Below are 20,704 nucleotides of genomic sequence, written 5' to 3' on the forward strand. Positions count from 1 at the left end.
GAAGTTTTCTCTTTCATTCTTCTTTTCTGGGTTATAAAAGCAAACCCCGAATGAAACTTCTGTTCAGCTTAAGGGAGTGAGTATAAAAAACACCCAAGAGGATAAAAAGGGGATGAAAAAGGGAACAAACAAAAAAGCAGTGTACAAAAATATGTTTCCAAATGTACAATAATAATTTGTTCAGTTAGGATATGGCAGTGTTTTTCAACCACTGTGCCGCGGCACACTAGTGTGCCGTGACATAGTGTAAGGTGTGCCGTGGGAAAATTACTTTATATATAGTCAATATAGGCACAGAGTTAAATTTTTTTAACATTTTCTAATGGTGGTGTGCCTCGTGATTTTTTTCATGAAAAAAGTGTGCCTTTGCACAAAAAAGGTTGAAAAACACTGGGATATGGTATGTAACAGAAATCAATTATTTACTTCAAAAGCACACTACAACAATTACAATAATTATAGTTTGGGAAACAACATGTGCACATCTAGTAACCTTCTTCCTCCCCCTGTCAAAATACTGTCAATTGTCCACCGTGGTGGGCTCAAATGAATGGGAACCAACTACTCATTCTAAAAAAAATATTTTTGAAGAGTTTCAATGTTTTTTTTTCCTGCTATTAATCTATACAGAGCAAGGATGTGGCTGTTCCTTATAATGATATGCTTAATGCAGCAGGCTGAACATTCAGAAGGATCTGTAAGCCATTTGAATCCTCAAGAATTCATGACGATTGTAAGTTGCTTATCTGGATGCCTTTGAAAACAAAACATTGAATCCACACACTAAAATCATGTTTACAATTTCACTTATTTAGTTAGTTATATTTCATATTTCTAAACTCCCTCAAAGAGGTGCTCTGGGTAGTGTACAATATAATATAAGCGAGAAATAAAACCGTATAAAAATAACATTAGAAATTAAAAATGAAATTAGGGTTAAACATTTCGGATTTATAGAATAATGACAATTAAACATCAAAAGGGGGGCAAAATCCTAAAATTACCATTTAGTGTTCAATTATTACAGGTGGGATGGAGACTTCAAGGGACTAGCCAGCCTCACAATTGCAAGGGCTCCAGTGGTGGGTTACAGATCCCGTTGCAACTGGTACGGTGGCAATGGGGCCCGGCGTCCTCCACATGAACGGGCACAGTGCATGCGCACACATATGGCGCTCATGAATGCGTCTTACCTTCCAGCAACACCTCCGTAAGCCTCCGCAACGCTCCAGCTGCTCGGTGGAGCATTGCGCAGGTGCTGTATGTGCCATGCACATGCACAGAAGCGCCAAAGGCTTTAAAGGACAGGTAACAAGGGTGGGTTTCAACCGGTTCACGGCGGTCCCCGCGAACCGGTTGGTCGGCGAACCCGGAAGTAAGTAACTTCCGGGAACGGCGAAGGGCCCACCCACCCGCCCGCGCTCCTTACCGGTCTTTAAAGGCTTCTGCGCTTCCACGCAGGTGCATGGCACATACAGCGCCTGCGTGATTCTCCACGAGCAGCTGGATGGCACATACAGCGCCTGCGTGAGTCTCCACGAGCAGCTGGAGCATCGCGCAGGCGCTAAGACGCATGTGTGAACTGTGCGCGTGCACGAGAACGCCGCCGGCCCCGTTGGAATGGGATTAGCAACCCACCCCTGACAGGTAAGGAGCGCAGGTGAGTGAGTGGGCCCTCTGGAGCACTGGAATGGAACTGTACCCAGTGCTCCGGGCATGCTCCAGTACACCCGTACCGGGGCGTACTGCGTGCAGCCCACCACTGAAGGGCTCGGAGCCAATTTGTGATCCCTTTACCGAAGGCCAAGAAATTAGAGGTTTTCTTCAATTCTGCGACCAAGATGTTCCACAAAAAGGGATCAGCAGCAGAGAAGGCTAACCCTTTATTGAAAAGACCTATATGAAAGTGAAGGAAGAAATGCAAAATGAAGTTTAGGACTTTCTTATTTAAAAAGAAAAAAAGAGGAAAAAGACCACTATTGACCTACCTGTTGCAACAAGGAAGGCTAGAATGGCATTTTAGTAGGGGTATTTTATACTTTTTCAGGGGGAGGAGTGTAAGGGAGAGGGGATGGTTCCATGTGAGCGGTGGGTGAGTGTGCACGCCTGTGCAGCCCCACTTTGCAAGTGGCAGGCACACACGCCTGCCACTCTCACAAATGGAGCTTCGTGCATGCACCAAGTGCCCACACTCGCCTGCCACCTCCGTGGGCCAGTTCCCACTGGAGTTGGGGACCCCTGGCTATAGATTTTCTAGGCATTCTGTAAAATGCCTAATTCCACAGATTGATGGTAACAGAGCAAAGCAGAGGTGAAGATTCTAATATCTGGAGCAAGACTGGTTTTGATACCCCCAATATTAATCATTTCTGCCCTTTCTATATTGTAATTTTTCTAGAATTGTTCTCTCATTAAAATTACAAATGAAGACGTTGGCTTTGTTTTGGCATTGAAAATTCTAATATAGGAACTAGGAATCCTTTGAGTTCTTGATCTAATGAGCAATAGTGACTATATAATTGATTTTGGCCAAAGAGAATATTTTATTTGCAGCCTCAAATTATTCAGTACTGGGGATATTCCAGTGAAGAATATGAAGTCCTGACTGATGATGGCTATTATCTTAAGTTAAACAGAATTATTTCCCGAAGACTTTTCCCTCATCTGACAGGTATATCTATAAAGTAGTATTTCAAAGGGAGCATTTATAAATGTGAAGTGATAAATGCAGTAGAAGTGATTAAAGCTAATACTTAGGATATTGCTTGCCACATAACACCCAGATTAACAGCAATTAAGAACAAACAATTAAGCGGAAACCAATACTCTTAATGAAGAAATTACCAAGGAAAAAAAATATTAGGGACAAACCCCACTTGCACTGATGATATTACCTAGTTGGGCAATAAAACATCTGCAAACAAACAACGAAACTCAGAAACCCACACTACTCAAATGCTTTTACAATTGTTGAGAAGTATTGTATAGGCTTCTCCAGAAATATGGGCCGTGTCATTAGATGGTTGGAAAATTACTGTAGGGAATTTTCAATTTAATCTGCACCTAGCACACGCCCAGTTAATCCTTATATCTGGATTAGAGCCACCATACACAAATCACTCTGTATAGTTAGCAAAAATATAGACAGCTTGATGTTTGTTTATTTATTCAGAGTAGTCTTTGGCTATTCAAACTTTAACATTTTTGTGTACATACCGGTAGTGGCAGAATGTAGGTCCTACTCCTGTATTTCTACCACTCCTTTGTTCTCAACAATTTGATGAACAGGGATGATATATACTGTATACAACACAGCTAATATGCAATTAGTAATAAACTGATGATTTCTTTCCCAGGGAGTAAGCCAGTTGTTTTATTAGTACATGGTTTGCTGTTTGAAGGGAGATGTTGGATTGCAAATCTTCCCAGCAACAGTCTGGGATTTTTTCTATCAGATGCCGGCTACGATGTCTGGATAATAAATATCAGAGGGACCACGTGGTCTAGAAGCCACCAGAAATTTTCAATTGACCAGGAAGAATTCTGGGAATTCAGGTAAATTCAAGAAAGAATACACAGGGACAATGGATAGCAAATGTCAAGGGGATACACATATATCTATGTGAAAAATTTGACTAAATTATGGAATTATGAACAATATATACTGAAAGCATGGTATGAATGTGAGATTTTTGTGGCACAGCTCACACCAAAGTTTTCAATATTAGAAATTAATTTTTCTTTTAACATTATATACATTCCAGTACTGGATTTTGTATGTAAATATAGATGTGTATCAGTGGTGGGTTTCAAAAAATGTTCGAACCTACTCTGTGGGTGTGGCCTCCTTTGTGGGAGTGGCTTGCCACCCATGTGACCAGATGGGAGTGGCTTGCCACCCATGTGACTGGATATGAAGATGCCGACGACACTTGTCAGAACCACCTTAAATTACCTCACACACAGCACTGGCATGCATAAGAATAGGATGTAAACTTGTTTTTTAAAAGGCATCTTTGGTTTGCATTAAAACAACTTCAACACACGCAATGTTCTGATTGCACCACAAACGCAGTAGTCATCCTTACCTTTCACAGAGGCACTGAGTTTTATAAATATGAGCATGATAGTGTAGAATAATCATATCCAAGGACCAGTGGTGGGTTTCAAAAAAGTTTGGAACCTCTTCTGTGGGTGTGGCCTGCTTTCCGGGTCCACTGGTGGAACCTCTTCTAACCGGTTCGGTAGATTTGACGAACCGGTTCTACCGAATAGATGCGAACTGGTAGGAACCCACCTCTGATGTGTATGTAGATTTTAAGTGCAAATTGTCAAGAATTAAAGGAGTTTGTGTATATCATATGTTCAAGGGAGTTATTATATAATCATTTTACAATAGTCCCTGTAGGAAAGCACCACATTGTGATTTGGAAAATATGCAATGCATAATAAACATGATAAGCTAAAAATAATATAGAAATATAGACATTAAAAATGAAGGGAAAGGAAAAGAAATTCAAAAGCACTTATCTAACGTTCGTTAAGGTGCTTAGAAGAGCCCAATGAACTTCAGGAGACAAAAGCATTGCCATGACAGAAAAGGGATGCCTGCAGCTAAGTTCAAAATAGCATTCTATAGTTCTGGTCATATCCAGCAATATTCCACCTATCTATTTTGACAATCAAGCAGGTGAAAGCAATATCTGAATGTTTATGGAGCGGAGTGTTTATGGCATTATATCACTTAAATGTAATCCATCTTAAGTGGCAGCCAGTTGAATGTTTCAACAAAGATGTATCATGTTACGACCAGGCTTCCCACATAAAAACCTGTTTGTCACATATTTCCTCCACCTCAAATGAAAAAAAAAAAAGATCTCCTAAGATTCCCACAATTTCAGCAGTTGGTAATTTTGCCACAACAGAGATTGTGTTGGCTCCCTCAAAAGGCAGGCCACCCTCTTCTGTTCAATCTGAAATAAATTCTAAATTGAACTGTTGCTTCACTTATAGGTTGAGTTAGGACATGCTAGCTATGAAATCCCAGGCTGGTCCTAGATCAACAACAATAATATGCCAAGTTAAAGCCTTCAAGGCTACACTAATTCTGAATTTTATGTTGACTTTGGGATGATGATAAAGGACAGAGAAACTCTATCTTCCCCTGCATTCTACTTGCTGGCCTGATGCTACACCGAGAAACCAAATAGCAGAACTAGATGAAAATCAATCCAACTTATCATTCAACAAAGTTTCTTTCATTGTTAGCTCTACAAAACAAACAACGTGCACAGTCACCATGTGCTTTACTGTTTAACTGTAACAGGAAACAGGAAACTTCTCAGAGGGATCTGCCAAGCTTTAATTGGACACTTTAGACTGCTGTGAGGATGACCTCTCCAACTAGTTGCATGACTCCTAGTTCCAAGACCCTTTGTAGGATTGACTGAGTGCTTGGCTTTTACTGACATCTCCATTTTCCATAGCACCTTATGCTAGCCCTTCTCTTTCTCTGGCTTTAGGTAGGGAGAAATTGCAATTCTGTCCTAAGATCCAGAGAAGGTAGCATAGGTGAGCAGGATCCTCACTGACTTTTGTTTATGTGTTCTTTGTTAACAGTTTTCATGAAATGGCTATATATGATATCCCAGCAACTATAGCATTCATTCTGCAGAAAACAAAGCAAAATAGATTATATTACTTTGGCCACGGCCAGGGAGGAACACTAGGTAAGTTTAAAATGTATATATGTACTCTTGTATTCTTGCCACAATTTGATAAGAATATAAAAAAACAATGTTTTCTTTTTTAAAAGCAAGCTTGCATATTAGTCAGAAGACTGCTGTTTTGTTTTTATACCTATTATCCTATACACAGATTTCTATTGATCTTGTTTTGGAGATTTCAGAAATTAGAATGTTAGGGGCCTACTTTGAAAATAATGATGGCGAATTGGATAATAAGAGCCGAGGAGAGGAACGAAAGAATAGTGCCCCGGGAGACGAGAAATGAGAGTCAAAACAGAGATGAGAGACCACAGACAAGGCAGACAACAAAATCCAAAGCCCTTCTTAAATAAACATGGCGGATGAACTCCGCTTAATTTCTTTAAACATAAATGGTTTGAATTCACTAAGAAAGAGAAATAAAATACTGAATGCTTTACGGAAAAAGAATTGTGATCTGACATGACTGCAAGAAGTACACATAGTGAACCACCAGCAAAATGTGTTGCATTACCCCTGGCTGGGTATAATGCATACAAGTTTAGCAGATGAAAAGAAAAGGGGCATTGTGCTGTATGTTAAATATAATATCGATTCTAAATTGGTGTATACTGATGGAGAGGAAAGGCTTTTAATGGTTGAATTGAAATTTGGTGGATATAGAATTTTGCTGGTGGCCATATACGTGCCGAACGATAATCAGAATACCTTTTTTAGAAAATTGCATCAAAAAATTGCAAAGTTAGGCTATGACCACATATGTGTGGTGGATGATTATAATGCTGTGGCAGATAGGACAATGGACTATAACCCAGGAAACATCCAAAAGGGGGGGAAATTAAGAAGAAAGGAGGAGGGCCCTCCCCAAAACTTTTGAAGACATGAGGGAGGAATATGAATTAAAGGATGTATGGTGTGAATTCCACCCACAGAAACAACAATTTACACAATTCTTTTCACATAGACATCAATCCTGTTCTAGGATCGACATGGCTTGGATGACACCAGAAATTGGGGACCTGATTAAGGAAGTAGCGATCGAGGTTAATACCTGGGCTGATCATAATCCACTCTTATTGGTGTGGAAAGGAGTAAGGCAGGGGAGGAAGAGAAGGTGGATGATGAATACAGAGATAGTGAAAGAACAAGAACTTCAATAAATGTTTAAAAGGGAAATGAGGATTTTTTTTAAAGAAAATAGGAAGGGAGTAACCCCACAAATGCTTTGGTATATGGCCAAGGCCTTTATGAGGGGCCTAGCCATTAAATATACAATAGGCACACAGAGGAAAAAATTAGAAGAGAGGGCAAGATGGGTAGCCAAATTGGAGGTGGTGGAAAAAGCCTTGCAACAGGACCCATTAGATGATAATAAAAAAGAAGAAATGGCTAGAATTAAGCACAGGATATCTCTTCTAGACCAGGAGAATGTTGTTCGGGAACTTACGGGGATTAAGCAAAACTTTTTTTGAGCATGCTAACAAACCGGGCCGTTGGCTCTCATATAAACTTCGGAAAGACAGAGAGAGCAGATGTATAGCACAACTGCAGAATAGTAAAGGGGAATTAGTAGAAACCAAGGGGGAGAAACAGGAAATTATTCAAGGTTTTTTTCAGCAACTATATAGTAGAGAGGAAATTTCTGAGGACCAAATTAAGGAATTCTTAGATAATGCAAATCTACCTAAGATTTCAAATGAAGTGAAAGGGGTACTAAACCAAAAGATAACAATAGATGAACTAGAAAAGGCAGTAAAAAAAAATGAAAAACAACAAAACTCCTGTCATGGATGGTTTGCCAGTTGAAATTTATAAAACTTTTTTGGAAAACCTAGGACAAGATATGATAGTAATATTTAATGCTGTCTTGATGGATTCTATCACACCAAAATCGTGGACTGAGGCCTATATAACCCTTTTGCCTAAGGCTGGAGCTAACCGTACCCAAGTTAAAAACTATAGGCCCATTTCACTTTTGAATGTGGATTATAAAATCTTTGCAGCTATCCTGGCAGATAGACTTAAATTTTTCCTTAGCAAATTTATACATCCTGATCAGAACGGCTTTCTGCTGCCGAGGCATTTGAAAGATAACGTTAGAATTATTTTGGATGCCTTAGAATATTATGAAGCCCGGACGGACAAACAAGGGGCGTTTATGTTTCTCGACGCACAGAAGGCATTTGAGCGGGTAAATTGGAAGTTTATGTTGTCACAGTTAGAAAATATGAAGTTTGGAGAAAACTTCTTAAACGCGGTTCGGGCAATTTATATACGTCAAACCGCAACATTACTGGTAAATGCAAAAGAGGCGTGTGATATTGAGATTGATAAAGGGACAAGACAAGGATGCCCGTTATCTCCTTTACTGTTTATCCTTACATTAGAACCCCTTCTTGGAAGAGTGAGGAGTGATATACAAATTAAAGGGTTATGAGCTAAAGCTCAGGAATTTAAGGTCCAGGCTTTTGCTGACGACCTTGTTTTTATTTTAGAGGATCCTATGGTTTTTGGGATACAGCTTTTACATAAAATAGAGGAGTACAGTATGATAGCGGAGTTACGTATAAATAAAGAGAAGACAAAACTGTTAATTAAGAATATGACTTTGAACCAGAAAAGGAGAGTACAAAGCTTGTTAGGGATTAACATGGCCCATAAAGTACAATACCTGGGAATTTGGCTTACGGAGAGATGTTCCTTTATCAAAGTAGATAATTATATTAAACTATTACAACAGGTATCTAAGGATATGATTAATTGGAGTGGTAAATTGATGGGCAGGATTGCAACAGTTAAGACACATGTACTACCGAAATTTCTGTTTTTGTTTCAAACGGCACCGACTAAATTGGACAATTTTTTTTTAAATCCTTGGTGATAATAGTGGCTCGATTTATATGGCAAGGCAAGAAAACATGAATTAAAGCCCAAATGTTGCAAAAATGTAAAGAACTGGGAGGCTTTGGAGTACCCAACTGGGAAGCATATTATAATGCAGCAATTATGACATGGGTGAAGGATTGGGTGACGTTGAGTAGAAGGCACGTATTGGCTATAGAGGGACATGACCTCCCACAGGGATGGCATGCCTCCGTCTGGCAAGAAAGAGATACCCCCCATAGGTATTTCATGGGACATTATATTCAGAAGATTTTGATGGGGGTGTGGGAAAAGATGAGGAAAAAGTACTATCTTAGGGTTCCGTGCTGGTTGGTACCATTGAAGGCCTTAACGCATCCCAGTGTATTTAATTGGACAAAAAACAATATATATAAAGACATTATGACAGAAGATGGCAACATGAAAACAAAGATGGAATTAGAGCAGCAGGGCAGGAATCTGGAATGGTGGGAATATTTACAGGTCAGAAATAGGTTTAAAAGCGATAAGGAACGGTTTGGGATCTACCCAAACCTTCAGGAGTTGGATAAGATTTTCTTTGGCAGAGATAAGAAAATGTTGTCGAAGATCTATCAATTTTCTCTGTGTTTCTGTAGTTGGAAAATGAATGGTGTTCCAAATATTCACTTACCTTTATATTTACATGGGTGGTGATGGTGGGGAGTAATAACACGGAGATGGAAATAAGGAAGAATTTCTTTAGATATTCAGAAGGAGTTTGGTATCACCTTTTCAAACTGACAACTTTGCTTAAAAGGCATCAGCTTTGTCAGATGAAGCTCATTTCATCAGATGCAAAGAGTGCCTAGACTAGGGCTTTCAAATGCGACCTACAGGCTGGATGTGTCTCATACTGGCCATGCCCACGCCCGGTTTAGCGAAGGAAAAATTCCCGATACGTCACGTGATGCTGCTGTGACATTATGAGTTTGACACCCCTGGCCTAGACTGATGTTGAATTTAAATTAGCAAGAAGTTGGGAGGGGGCAAGGAAGAAAAGATACTATAAGTTGCTAAACATATTACAAGCGCCTTATGAATTAAAAAATCAATGTGTTACAAACCCATTTTGTTTGTTGAGATGCTCTACAACTGCCTTGCTCAGTGGTGCAGTTAAAGTCCTGTTTTCCCGAAATAGTCATTTCGAGACCTCCAGTAGAATTATGATGGTGTGCTCTGAGTGAAAGCTGGAAGGGTAACAGAGAGTTATGTGAATGTAATTGGGGATGTGTGGGGATCTTGGAAGTCTTTTGCTTTTGAAAGAAAATGCCTCATGTATATTTTGTGTTTGCAAAAGGTTAGATTCCTACAGGCAAATTTATTTCCTGGAACAATCAAAGTGGTTATATAGTCACATGGTCACATGTTCATTCCTAGTAGTTTTATGGGAAAGAAAGGCACTGTTTGAGTATCTAGCCTTAACTCATGCTACTTTTTTGAATAAAATAGACACTGCCCCCCACCCCCCTCATTGAGGTTGCATAACTCTTCCTGACCTTAAGCCTGAATTTTAGAGAAGCTTCCTTCCTTCACAGGAAACAAGAGAATCTCGAAAATGCACTACAGGATTCCGTCCAAAAGTTAAAATGAAACAGAAATAAAACTTGTAGTGGTATATAAAAAGCAATACAGATATTGGTCATCATGCAATCTAAAAGCTAAATTCTTCCTCTCTTTTGTAGGATTTATTGCCTTTTCACTCCTGCCCCACCTAGCACAAAAAGTGAAACTCTTACTGTGTTTTAGTCCTGCTTACACATTAAGGGGTATTACAGGACTTCCCAAAGCACTGGGAAAAATTCCAGCTGGTCTAAGAAAAGTAAGTATATTTCTCATTTTTATTAGCATATTAAACTCATTTTTTTTTCATACAGAAGTTTGAAAAAGCAGGCTCTCTTTCAGTTTTCTTGAAAAATGTATTAAAAGTATGATTTGTGCATTCGCTGAGATTTATTTGTTGATAATTTTAACATAACCTAGTTTTAGTAGGAAAAATAAATCAATTCTAACTAATTTTTAAATTACCTATAACGACTCTCTCATCACCCGAATATTGCTACTAAGGAGATTAAATGTGTTAAACTTTCAGTTTTAGTTGATACTGCCTGGATACTTTAGAACAGACCTGGGAATTTTATGGGCTTTATATATCTGGTTCCACTACAAAACCGCATTCGACTAAAGCGCGCTCGATGAAACCGCGTAGCTGACGTCATCACAGGGCGACAACAGCGCGGAGACAGAAGCACGCTGTAAACGCTAAACCTAAAATTAACCCCAAAACCTAAACCTAACCCCCCTAAACCTAATCCTAAACCTAACCCTAAACCTAACTCTTAACCTAACCCTAAACCTAACCCTTAACCTAACCCTAAACCTAATCCTAACCCTTAACCTAACCCTAAACCTAACCCTAACCCTTAACCTAACCCTAACCCTAACCCTTAACCTAACCCTAAACCTAACCCTAAACCTAACCCTAAACCTAAACCTAACCCTTACCTTAACTTGAATCGGCTTGCTTTCAAAGCGCTATTTAAAGCGCCCTTCTTTCTCCGCGCTCGCTGTTGTCGCCCTGTTGATGACGTCAGTGACGCGGTTTAATCGGGCGCGCTTTAGTCGAGCGCGGTTTTGTCGTGCCACGATATATCTGGCCCTTTGATTCTCTGTGTCTGGCCTGTGGAGGGCTATAAGATGTTGATGGTAACTCTCCATAACTGTTCTTCATATATTTTAGTCTCCAGCTCTTTAATCATCTTAGTTGCTCTTCTAGAGGCAGTATTCCAGATGTGGTCTTTTTATCTTGATCTTTTTAAATCTTTTTTAAAAAAATCTGATATTTTAAAATCTTTCAGTACCATTAATGGTAGTATCCTACTGGGCCATTGGGGGGTGGGGGGACACTGAAGACACTTTTAGACTTAATGTTTGTATTTAATATACAGGTAGTCCTTAATGTATCATTATAATGAAGCCCAGAATTTGCACTGTAAGTCACAATGATGTACCTCGAGGCACTGGATTGATTCTTTTTTGTGGAGGTCATTAAGAGAACACCATGGTTCTTAAGTAAATCCACATTTTCCTATGGGTGTTTTTTTGCTGGAAACCAGCCCCAAAGGCCAGAAACAGGCAAAAAACCATTGTAAATCATGGTCAGGTTGGTGAGCTGGTTTCTAAGTGCCCAAAATGTGGTCTTGTGAATGTGTGTGCAGCTATCAGAACTCCAGAACTGGATCATAAGTAGTTTTTGGAAAGTCTGTCATAAGTTTGAATGGTCGCTATGAGACTGGTCATTAAGCAAGGACTACCAGCAGGCAAAGGAAGATACTCTTAATATTTATGCATTTTTATTTTACAGCTAATATGGGGCAAGAAGGAATATTACATTTTAAGTAACAGATTAAAAACCTTCCTGGCCTATGGATGTAGCCATGCCATGCTTGATAAGCTTTGCCTTCAAGGTATATTCTTTATGGGAGGACATAATAAAAAAAACCTAAATACGGTAAGTACAGTTAGCTCTACTTTTATTGTAATTTCTATAGAGGAAGTGGGAAGATGAAGGAAAATAACACCTTAAATCATCCAAACAACAACAATGTAGTATCTCATACTTGTTTTTCTTTCGTTGCACACAACAAAAGAACGGTTGAAGTGCGACATGTGGAGGTGGCGATCAGCGGCGATGTGCTGTGGCGATGTGCTGTGGCGATCCCCGCAGCCTAGAACAGCTGATTGGCAGTATTCCAACTGCCAATCAGCTACTCATGCTAAATCAGACTGCGATAATGTGCTGAAGCTGACCAGGCTTTTCGTTGTTTGTTGCAACAGTCCATTCAGTACAGGGAGGGAACGAATTTCTTGTTAATCTACACTCAGGTTGTGCTTATATAATGGTATCCTCATTATCAGTGTGAGAATTCTGTTACAAATGATTAGTAGCTTTATTCATCATATATGTCACATATAGTATTCCTTTCTAAATGTAATAATACTGGTAAGATAAGTCAGTCAGCCCATAGTTCGGTCTGTAGGTCATTAGGGCAACTGAACCTAGTTTTACTCTAAGCGTGTTCACGCTATCTTTGCAAACTACTAGAGGCTGCTGTTGCCCACATCAACTAGGAGGTATGTACAACATATGGATAGATATTAACATGTAAATTCCTCTTGTTTTCCAGAGTCGAGCAGATGTTTATGTTGGAATTTTTCCTGATTTCACATCTGTTAAAACATTATCTCATTGGGGACAGGTAACATGTAATTTACATTTTCACTGCAAGACAAAATCAATATTGTATTTGACAATGCTTCCTTCAGTATACAAGACTTTATTTTTATATATTTATATTATTAACACTGTCTACAAAATATTTTTAAAAATAATTATAAAGTATATTTTATATATTTCTTGAAATATTTCCCTCCTTTCTGCATTTTTAAGAACTAATCACCAAGTTTCAAATCTTGGAATTTATATATGAGTGTAATTTACATTTTCACTGCAAGACAAAATCAATATTGTATTTGACAATGCTTCCTTCAGTATGCAAGACTTTATTTTTATATATTTATATTATTAACACTGTCTACAAAATATTTTTAAAAATAATTATAAAGTATATTTTATATATTTCTTGAAATATTTCCCTCCTTTCTGCATTTTTAAGAACTAATCACCAAGTTTCAAATCTTGGAATTTATATATGAGTGTAATTTACATTTTCACTGCAAGACAAAATCAGTGTTGTATTTGACAATGCTTTCTTCAGTATGCAAGACTTATTTTTATATATTTATATTAACACTGTCTATAAAATATTTTTAAAAATAATTATAAAGTACATTTTATATATTTCTTGAAATATTTCCCTCCTTTCTGCATTTTTAAGAACTAATCCCCAAGTTTCAAATCTTGGAATTTATATATGAGTGGGCTACAATGAATTGAGTGCCAACTGCTCACATAGAATATATAGGATGATTCTGCAAATGTTTCTAAAATTCTGAATTTCATCAGAATTTCATCTGAACAGGAACTGTCAGAAATGTTATATGAATAGATTCTGAGTTGATAAATTCATATTCAGAAATTTGTGTTAAGTGAGGTAGTGCTAAGTATCAATCCGTTCCCAATATTATTACATCTTGTTGAATGAAAGTATTTCTTACATACTAATTAAACTCTTTGCACAATCAATAATCCGTATCAGGAACAAGATGAAATTTAGATTCATGTAATTATAGTTGTTACCATCCTGACCTATATGGCAGTGTTTTGTTCAGTCTTGTTTACTTTATAGAGCTGATACTCAGGTCTGGAGAAAGGAATAAGAGAATATTCTTAAATATTGCTGCAGATTTTCAAGCCTTCTGCTGGTGAAAGTTGGGAAAAGAAAAGTTAATTTTAACTAAAATCTATCTTATAGAAGATTTCTCTCTATTTAAACTATGTGTTTCATATACAATTAGGACCATTTTTAATTCTACACCGCCCAGAGTTATTTTGTGACTGAGGTAGGCAGCAGGGGTGGGTTTCTTGCCCCGTTCCAACCGGTTCGGTTGAAACGGGGCCGGCGGTGTCCTCGTGCACGCGCGCAGTGCATGCATGCGTACTAGCGTCTGTACGATGCTCCAGCTGCTCTTGGAGGATCGCGCAGGCGCTGTATGCGTCCTGCGCATGCGTGGAAGCGCAGAACTCGTCAAAACCGGGTAAGAAACGCGGGCGGGCGGGTGGATCCTTCGGCGTTCCCGGAAGTTACTTACTTCCGGGTTCGCCGACCAACCGGTTCGCAGGGACCACCGTGAACCGCCTGAAACCCACCCCAGATAGGCAGTCTATAAATTTGATAAAGAAATAAAGCCATAAATGGTTTTTGAACTGAGATCATTGTTTCCTACATTTGGGGAAATCATTCACAAGTGTTGCAATAGGAAAACGCACAACAAAATTTTGATTAAAGTTTTTACTTTTTATAACAAACTGCCACCCCCAAGATAGATCAGATTAGGAAATCAACGTCATGCAGACCAATATTACTTATGTTACACAATAACAGAATCTTGCAAGTTTGAATGTGCTTCCTCCTCTCTCCTTTTATCTTTGTTAGAATTAGGAACAGTGTTGGGTGAGTTTATAATTTTGCCAGTCCAGTTTTGATAGCATCTGTTTCTTCTGTCCCCCAAGATCATTCCTTCTGACAGACACACACAAAGTGGGTCTTTGATAGCACCTTCTCCCATGGATTTTAAATGTTAAATGTTGAGCTCCTGCATTACATTGGGGGTAGTTTGTTTTATAAGTTGCTTTTGTACACACACACAGTAATGCAAGTGTATATGCATACTATATATAAATAGACGTATCATTGGTTTATTTTAAAAATGTTCTTTCTGTGCAATTTACTAACCTATTTTATTAGTTTATTACTCTTACTCTTCTAAATACATTTCAACAGCTATATGCATTTTGAGGGACAAATATGACTCTAAGTTTGTGCCTCAGCATGCATATTTTTCCAATAAAATAGACCAAGAGAAGACCATTTTATTAGAATTTATTCAGAATGTTCTGATTAAAAAGGATTCCTCTCAATCCAAGAGGGAACCCAACTCTTCAGTTTACATGGTTTTATAGTTAACACATCAAAGGGAAATACAAGGGAAAGGCTGATTTGACAGGACAAAAGTAGCCATTCCCTTGCATAGAAAATCAGTTAGATTAACATGTGACGTGTGTGTCCATTTCAATCAGCTCTGGCATAAGTAGGGTGCAAAATTTAGCATGTTTGGAGTTCTCAGACAAACCATTCCCAATTAACATAACCCCCCCTCTCCCTCCCTGTCCCCCTCTCTCACACACACATCAGAAAACATTCTGACCTGGACAACAAATACAGTTTTTTTAAAGATTGAGATTTAGGCATACTAGAAATTATCAAGTTGATACTACAAAGTCCATGTTGTGTGGCCTTCCATAAAGGTCATATTTTTAATGAATAAATGATTCTTAATAACAAGGAATTTATGTTGAAACTCAATAGCATTGATCTCAACAGAACATTGGAAATGAGAATCAGAATATTTAAATACATATTGGCGATTGTATGACTTCTACTGAACCAGCTTTCATTTCTTTTAGGTTATTTATTCCAAGGAATTTAAACATTTTGATCATGGCAAAAAGAACAAAGCCATATATAACAGAGTAAGGATGCTGTAAATAGTCCCCCTTGAAAAATGCAAATGATTGAAATTAGACTTTTTAAATTATGTCCTGCATCTTTTCCCCCTGGGTTTTGCCTTTCTAGAAATAAACATAATCTTTGGTCAATATTGCTTTTATTAAGTATTTTATCTCATCCACATTACTCATACATATAATTTATATGATTATCAGTATTAACCATAGAGTATTCATTGTGTATAATTTATTTTCTAAGAGAGAATTACTCAAGTTGATAATACTTTAGCTTTGGTCAGAAATCTCTTAACACAGTGAGACCCACCCACCAAACTTAATCTTGTTGCTTTGCTTGTATATGCACTGCGTTTTCTGCCTCCATTCATAGATCAAGTCTTTCAGAAGAGATATAGAGAGAGCATCCAGTCTTGTAGGTTTCTTCTTACTTTGCCAGTGTTTTTGATAAACCTGCTTTCCAGCTATATTTAAATACAGTTCCAAGAAGGTTACTAGACCTTATGGAATTGACCAACTGGCAACAGCACATTATTCTTAAACTCCAGAAGGACAGCCTTCCTGATATCCTGAAGCAGTTATGCTAAGTTGGGTTTCATCACCTAGAAAAGGCAACTGCCTTCACCTAATTAGCTGGATCCAGACTCAGACAAAGGGAAGTATGCAGATACCCACCCTTTGAACTGATCTGAGTCCTCAGCTGCAGGAGAATCATAATTTCAGGACTACAGGAAGCAGACTAAGTAAATTCAGCCAAAGAGCACTTACAAAGCCATTGTTGATAAGATTCCTCTAACTTCCTTCCCTTCCAATTGCTAGAAACCTTCCCCCCCCATCCCCCTTAAAGTGGTATCTATGCAAAATGTGCTTCCTCCTTGTGTGGAATGAGTAAGTGGTTGCCTCTTATAAATGCAACCATTTGCTATGGCAAGAAACCACCATAATTCTAACTTCTTTTGAACCGTCAATATGCCTCTTCCTTTTTCTGCCCTGCATGTAGCAGATTGCAGAATCAAATGGTGCAGCTCATGGAGCATGAGTGACAGTATGTAATGTCTCCAGTTCTGCCAAAGGATATGCTGTTCAGAATGAAAGGTGGCACATCTTTAGAGATATTATCTAAAATCCAATATTAATTGCAGTTTGGCTTTTCAAAAAAAGTTTGGACCACATAAGCATGCTTAATAGTCTATTACAGTGATGGCAAACCTTTTTGGCACTGAGTTCTGAAACTGGAACATCCATGTGTCTCTTAGATAAAATCCCACATAGAACTGGTACTGCAGCAAAGTACTCCTGAGCCCTGTTTCCAGCTGCGACGGCCTCCTGCAACCTTCTGTCAGCAAAAGCAGAGCTCAGAAGGCTTGCCCTCAGCCCTTGCAAGCTCCATTTTTGCTGGCAGAGGGACTTCACTGTTTCCAGAGCAGCCTGTCAAAGTTCTGAGAAATGCCCTAATTAATTCATGAGTCTTTACCAAGTTTCAAAAGGAATCCAATGATTTATTAGGAGCAGCATATTGACATCACTCCCACCCGGTCACATGGCCGGCAAGCCACTCCCACCCAGTCACATGGCCAGCAAGCCACTCCCACAAAGGAGGCCACACCCACAGAGTAGGTTCCAAAAAAATTTGAAACCCACCACTGGGTATAGCAATAGCAATAGCAATAGCAGTTAGACTTATATACCGCTTCATAGGGCTTTCAGCCCTCTCTAAGCGGTTTACAGAGTCAGCATATTGCCCCCAACAACAATCCGGGTCCTCATTTTACCCACCTCGGAAGGATGGAAGGCTGAGTCAACCTTGAGCCGGTGAGATTTGAACAGCCGAACTGCAGAACTGCAGTCAGCTGAAGTAGCCTGTGGTGCTGCATTTAACCACTGCGCCACCTCGGCTAGGGTTTCCTGTCTAAGCAGAGGATTGGACTAGAAGACCTCCAAGGTCCCTTCCTATCCTATCCTATCCTATCCTTACCACGAGTTCCTGAAAAGAAGGCAGGATATAAATCGAACAAGCATACACATAAATTTATAATACAGGATTCTTGCTTAGAAGGCAGTTTTGCTTACAAACTTTTGGTGCTGGGGATAAGGTGAAAATATTAGTTTCTAGGGGCTGACATTTCTGAAATAGGAAATACCTGAGCATGCAATTGATCCATAACAAGCCATTGCTCTTTTTTCTCTCCTCTTTTCATCAACAGACAACACCTCTGTTTTATAAAATTGAAGATGTTACAATACCAGTAGCTGTCTGGAGTGGAGGAAAGGATATTGTTGCAACACAAAGAGATGTTGAATTATTGATTTCTCGAATCACTTACTTGGTTTTCTATAAGAATATTCCTGACTGGCAACACATGGATCCTATCTTGGGCCTAGATATCCCACAACAGCTATATAAAGATATACGTAAGCTAATGCAGAAGTATTAGGCTTAATTTTAGAGGTGGAACGTAAAAGAAGAAGCAAGATCTTAAAGCATTCGTTTATTTTTTGCCATGAATTCTTCATACCTAATGTTTAAATTGTATTGAAAAATATGTTAGAAATTAACTTTTAAAGTTAATTAAGCTATGTTATACATGTACTCAAAGTTATATGCATGCAAACATGCACATTTCCTAGTCTAAATAACATGAAGTTACAGGATACTTTAGGTTGGCCAGAAAGGTTAATTTGGAAAAAAGTAGTTTAAACTGTATGAAAGCAAATGGTTCAATTCAGCAGTTAGCTGGTATTTATTAACATTCTATGAGCATTTTACTTGTTGAATTTTACTTGTATTTGTGGTATTAGGTTCTTGTTTCATTTACATTTTGTAAGATATTCATGTTCATTTTCAAATCCAGATCATTCAGAGTTGATTCCAGTTTTAAAACAGGTTTTTTTCCCCGTTTTTTGGGGTCTTATGAAACGTTTTTGAAGAACAATGGCCTTTCATAAATATTGCTACTTCATTTCAGGCTACTTTGTCACTTGTAAGTTTCTGTTATTGTTCATGGTTTTTTTTGCTATTAAATAATACCTTTCCATGGATCAATGAAAAGATCAATTCAATATTCCCTGGAAAACCCCTTAGAAACCAAATATATCTCGTTCCTCCCCATCAGCTCCTAAGGCCATCTGTTCCCAAGAGTGGGCAAACTGATTATACAAATTCTTCAGAGTGAGTATCTTTGTCCTCATTTGCGTACTGTGGACAGACCATTAAGCAGCTTCAAGCATTATATGTGTCAGCACTCCTCCATTGAATAATTAGGAAAGAAAACCACGAGACTCCATTGATAGAAATCAAGTGTACTTTTACTAATTATAAATGATCAGAAGCGTAGCAAAGCAAAGACTGATTATTTAGGCGCGAAAGCAAATGATACATAGAATAACCCATTCCCCACCCCTTGGCATCCCAGTCACAGTCCAATCATAATTCTCCCAAGTGTCAGGTGCGAGATAACTTCGAAAGGCATCACCAAGATGGAATGTCGGTGCCGTTGGCCTTGGCGGGAAACCTCCTCCGCATGCGCAGTAAGACAGGCAGCAGAAACTCCAGAATCTTCCTCCAGCACTATTAGTAGTCCCCTCCCAAATACCATGCACCCCCCCTCCCCGTTTCAATGGCAGCCGAAGCAGCAGCAAAGCAGAGGCTGACAATATGTTTGATTGAATGCTTTTAACATATAAAGCTGACATCTTTGTTGAACTGGTGCTTGAAAGTATGTCCCTTTTTCTGATTGATTTTTTGGGGAAGCCAGTTTTATGAAGAGCCGAGGTGGCGCAGTGGTTAAATGCAGCACTGCAGGCTACTTCAGCTGACTGCAGTTCTGCAGTTCGGCTGTTCAAATCTCACCGGCTCAGGGTTGACTCAGCCTTCCATCCTTCCGAGGTGGGTAAAATGAGGACCCGGATTGTTGTTGGGGGCAATATGCTGACTCTGTAAACCGCTTAGAGAGGGCTGAAAGCCCTATGAAGCGGTATATAAGTCTAACTGCTATTGCTATTGCTATGATATACATACAATAGAAGTAACATTTCTTCCTTTCACTGATCTCTTTTATTTCAATCCTTCCAGTATTAATGTGTTTTGTTTTTTCCACATATGTGCAGGTGAGGGTGATTTTCTGAGTTTGCAGGTTGGTTTCCAAGCATTGTGTTACCTGGCTAGGTAATATAGTCAGCAGAGTTTAAGGGATGTCAGTGTTCCTCTGTTTTTATAAGGGCTTTGTGTGGTCATAGGTCTTGTGATGGTAAAGTCATGTCAGGTGAGCGTCCCATAGAGCGTCCCATTGTGATGGGTCAGGTGTGAGTCACCAGTGGAAGTCTTGTGATGAGAAGTTTCATCAGGTGAGGCAGAGGTGCTACAGATTTGACAACAAACCTGCTCACTCAAGTTCTAACCTTTTGCTGGTGTCAATGCCCAATGCAAATACCAACACAGCTGAAGTAATTCCTGCATGTGCTGGAACACTCAGTTGTTCTTGCTAGTACATCTAGAACTTGATCTGCTAATCCTTCTGGAAATTAGTCAATAAGTGTTTTTTTCAATCCAGGCCAGCGTTTGAGAGATTAATGGGAAAGCATTTATATATTCAGTTACTGAAGACACCCTTATTTCAGTTTTCGAATATAGCTATTTGCTGACTAAATTATCACAGGGTCAAAATGCATGACATAGATCTGTCAACTAAATTTAGCAAAATTGTCCAGCAAGTGACTGTTAACAATGGCATGGCCCATCTGGCAGCATTCCCAGGTCAAAGGCACATTATTGTGTCATCTGTAAAGCTATGGACTCAACAATAAACCAATCCATCACCCTCCACATAGAGACAAATAACTTGATATCTAACACGCTGTTTGGTTTTAGAAAAAT

General features: G+C 38.9%; 2 protein-coding genes across 4 annotated transcripts in view; one reads left to right on the forward strand and one right to left on the reverse strand.

Moving 5' to 3' along the window:
• LOC116518470 (putative lysosomal acid lipase/cholesteryl ester hydrolase) overlaps positions 1 to 20,704 on the reverse strand; it is a 96,449-nt gene that overhangs the window by 47,961 nt on the left and 27,784 nt on the right. The gene's annotated exons all lie outside the window — the stretch shown is intronic.
• LOC116518472 (lipase member M-like) lies at positions 346 to 18,497 on the forward strand. Its single transcript, XM_032231902.1, has 9 exons — positions 346 to 733; positions 2,554 to 2,671; positions 3,357 to 3,555; positions 5,620 to 5,729; positions 10,313 to 10,449; positions 11,992 to 12,138; positions 12,815 to 12,886; positions 15,775 to 15,840; positions 18,036 to 18,497. The coding sequence occupies exons 1-9, from the start codon at positions 599 to 601 to the stop codon at positions 18,264 to 18,266; spliced, it is 1,215 nt and encodes a 404-aa protein (XP_032087793.1). The 5' UTR covers positions 346 to 598; the 3' UTR covers positions 18,267 to 18,497.

This window comes from Thamnophis elegans, chromosome 15, assembly GCF_009769535.1.
Source record: "Thamnophis elegans isolate rThaEle1 chromosome 15, rThaEle1.pri, whole genome shotgun sequence".
NCBI classification, from domain to species: domain Eukaryota; kingdom Metazoa; phylum Chordata; class Lepidosauria; order Squamata; family Colubridae; genus Thamnophis; species Thamnophis elegans.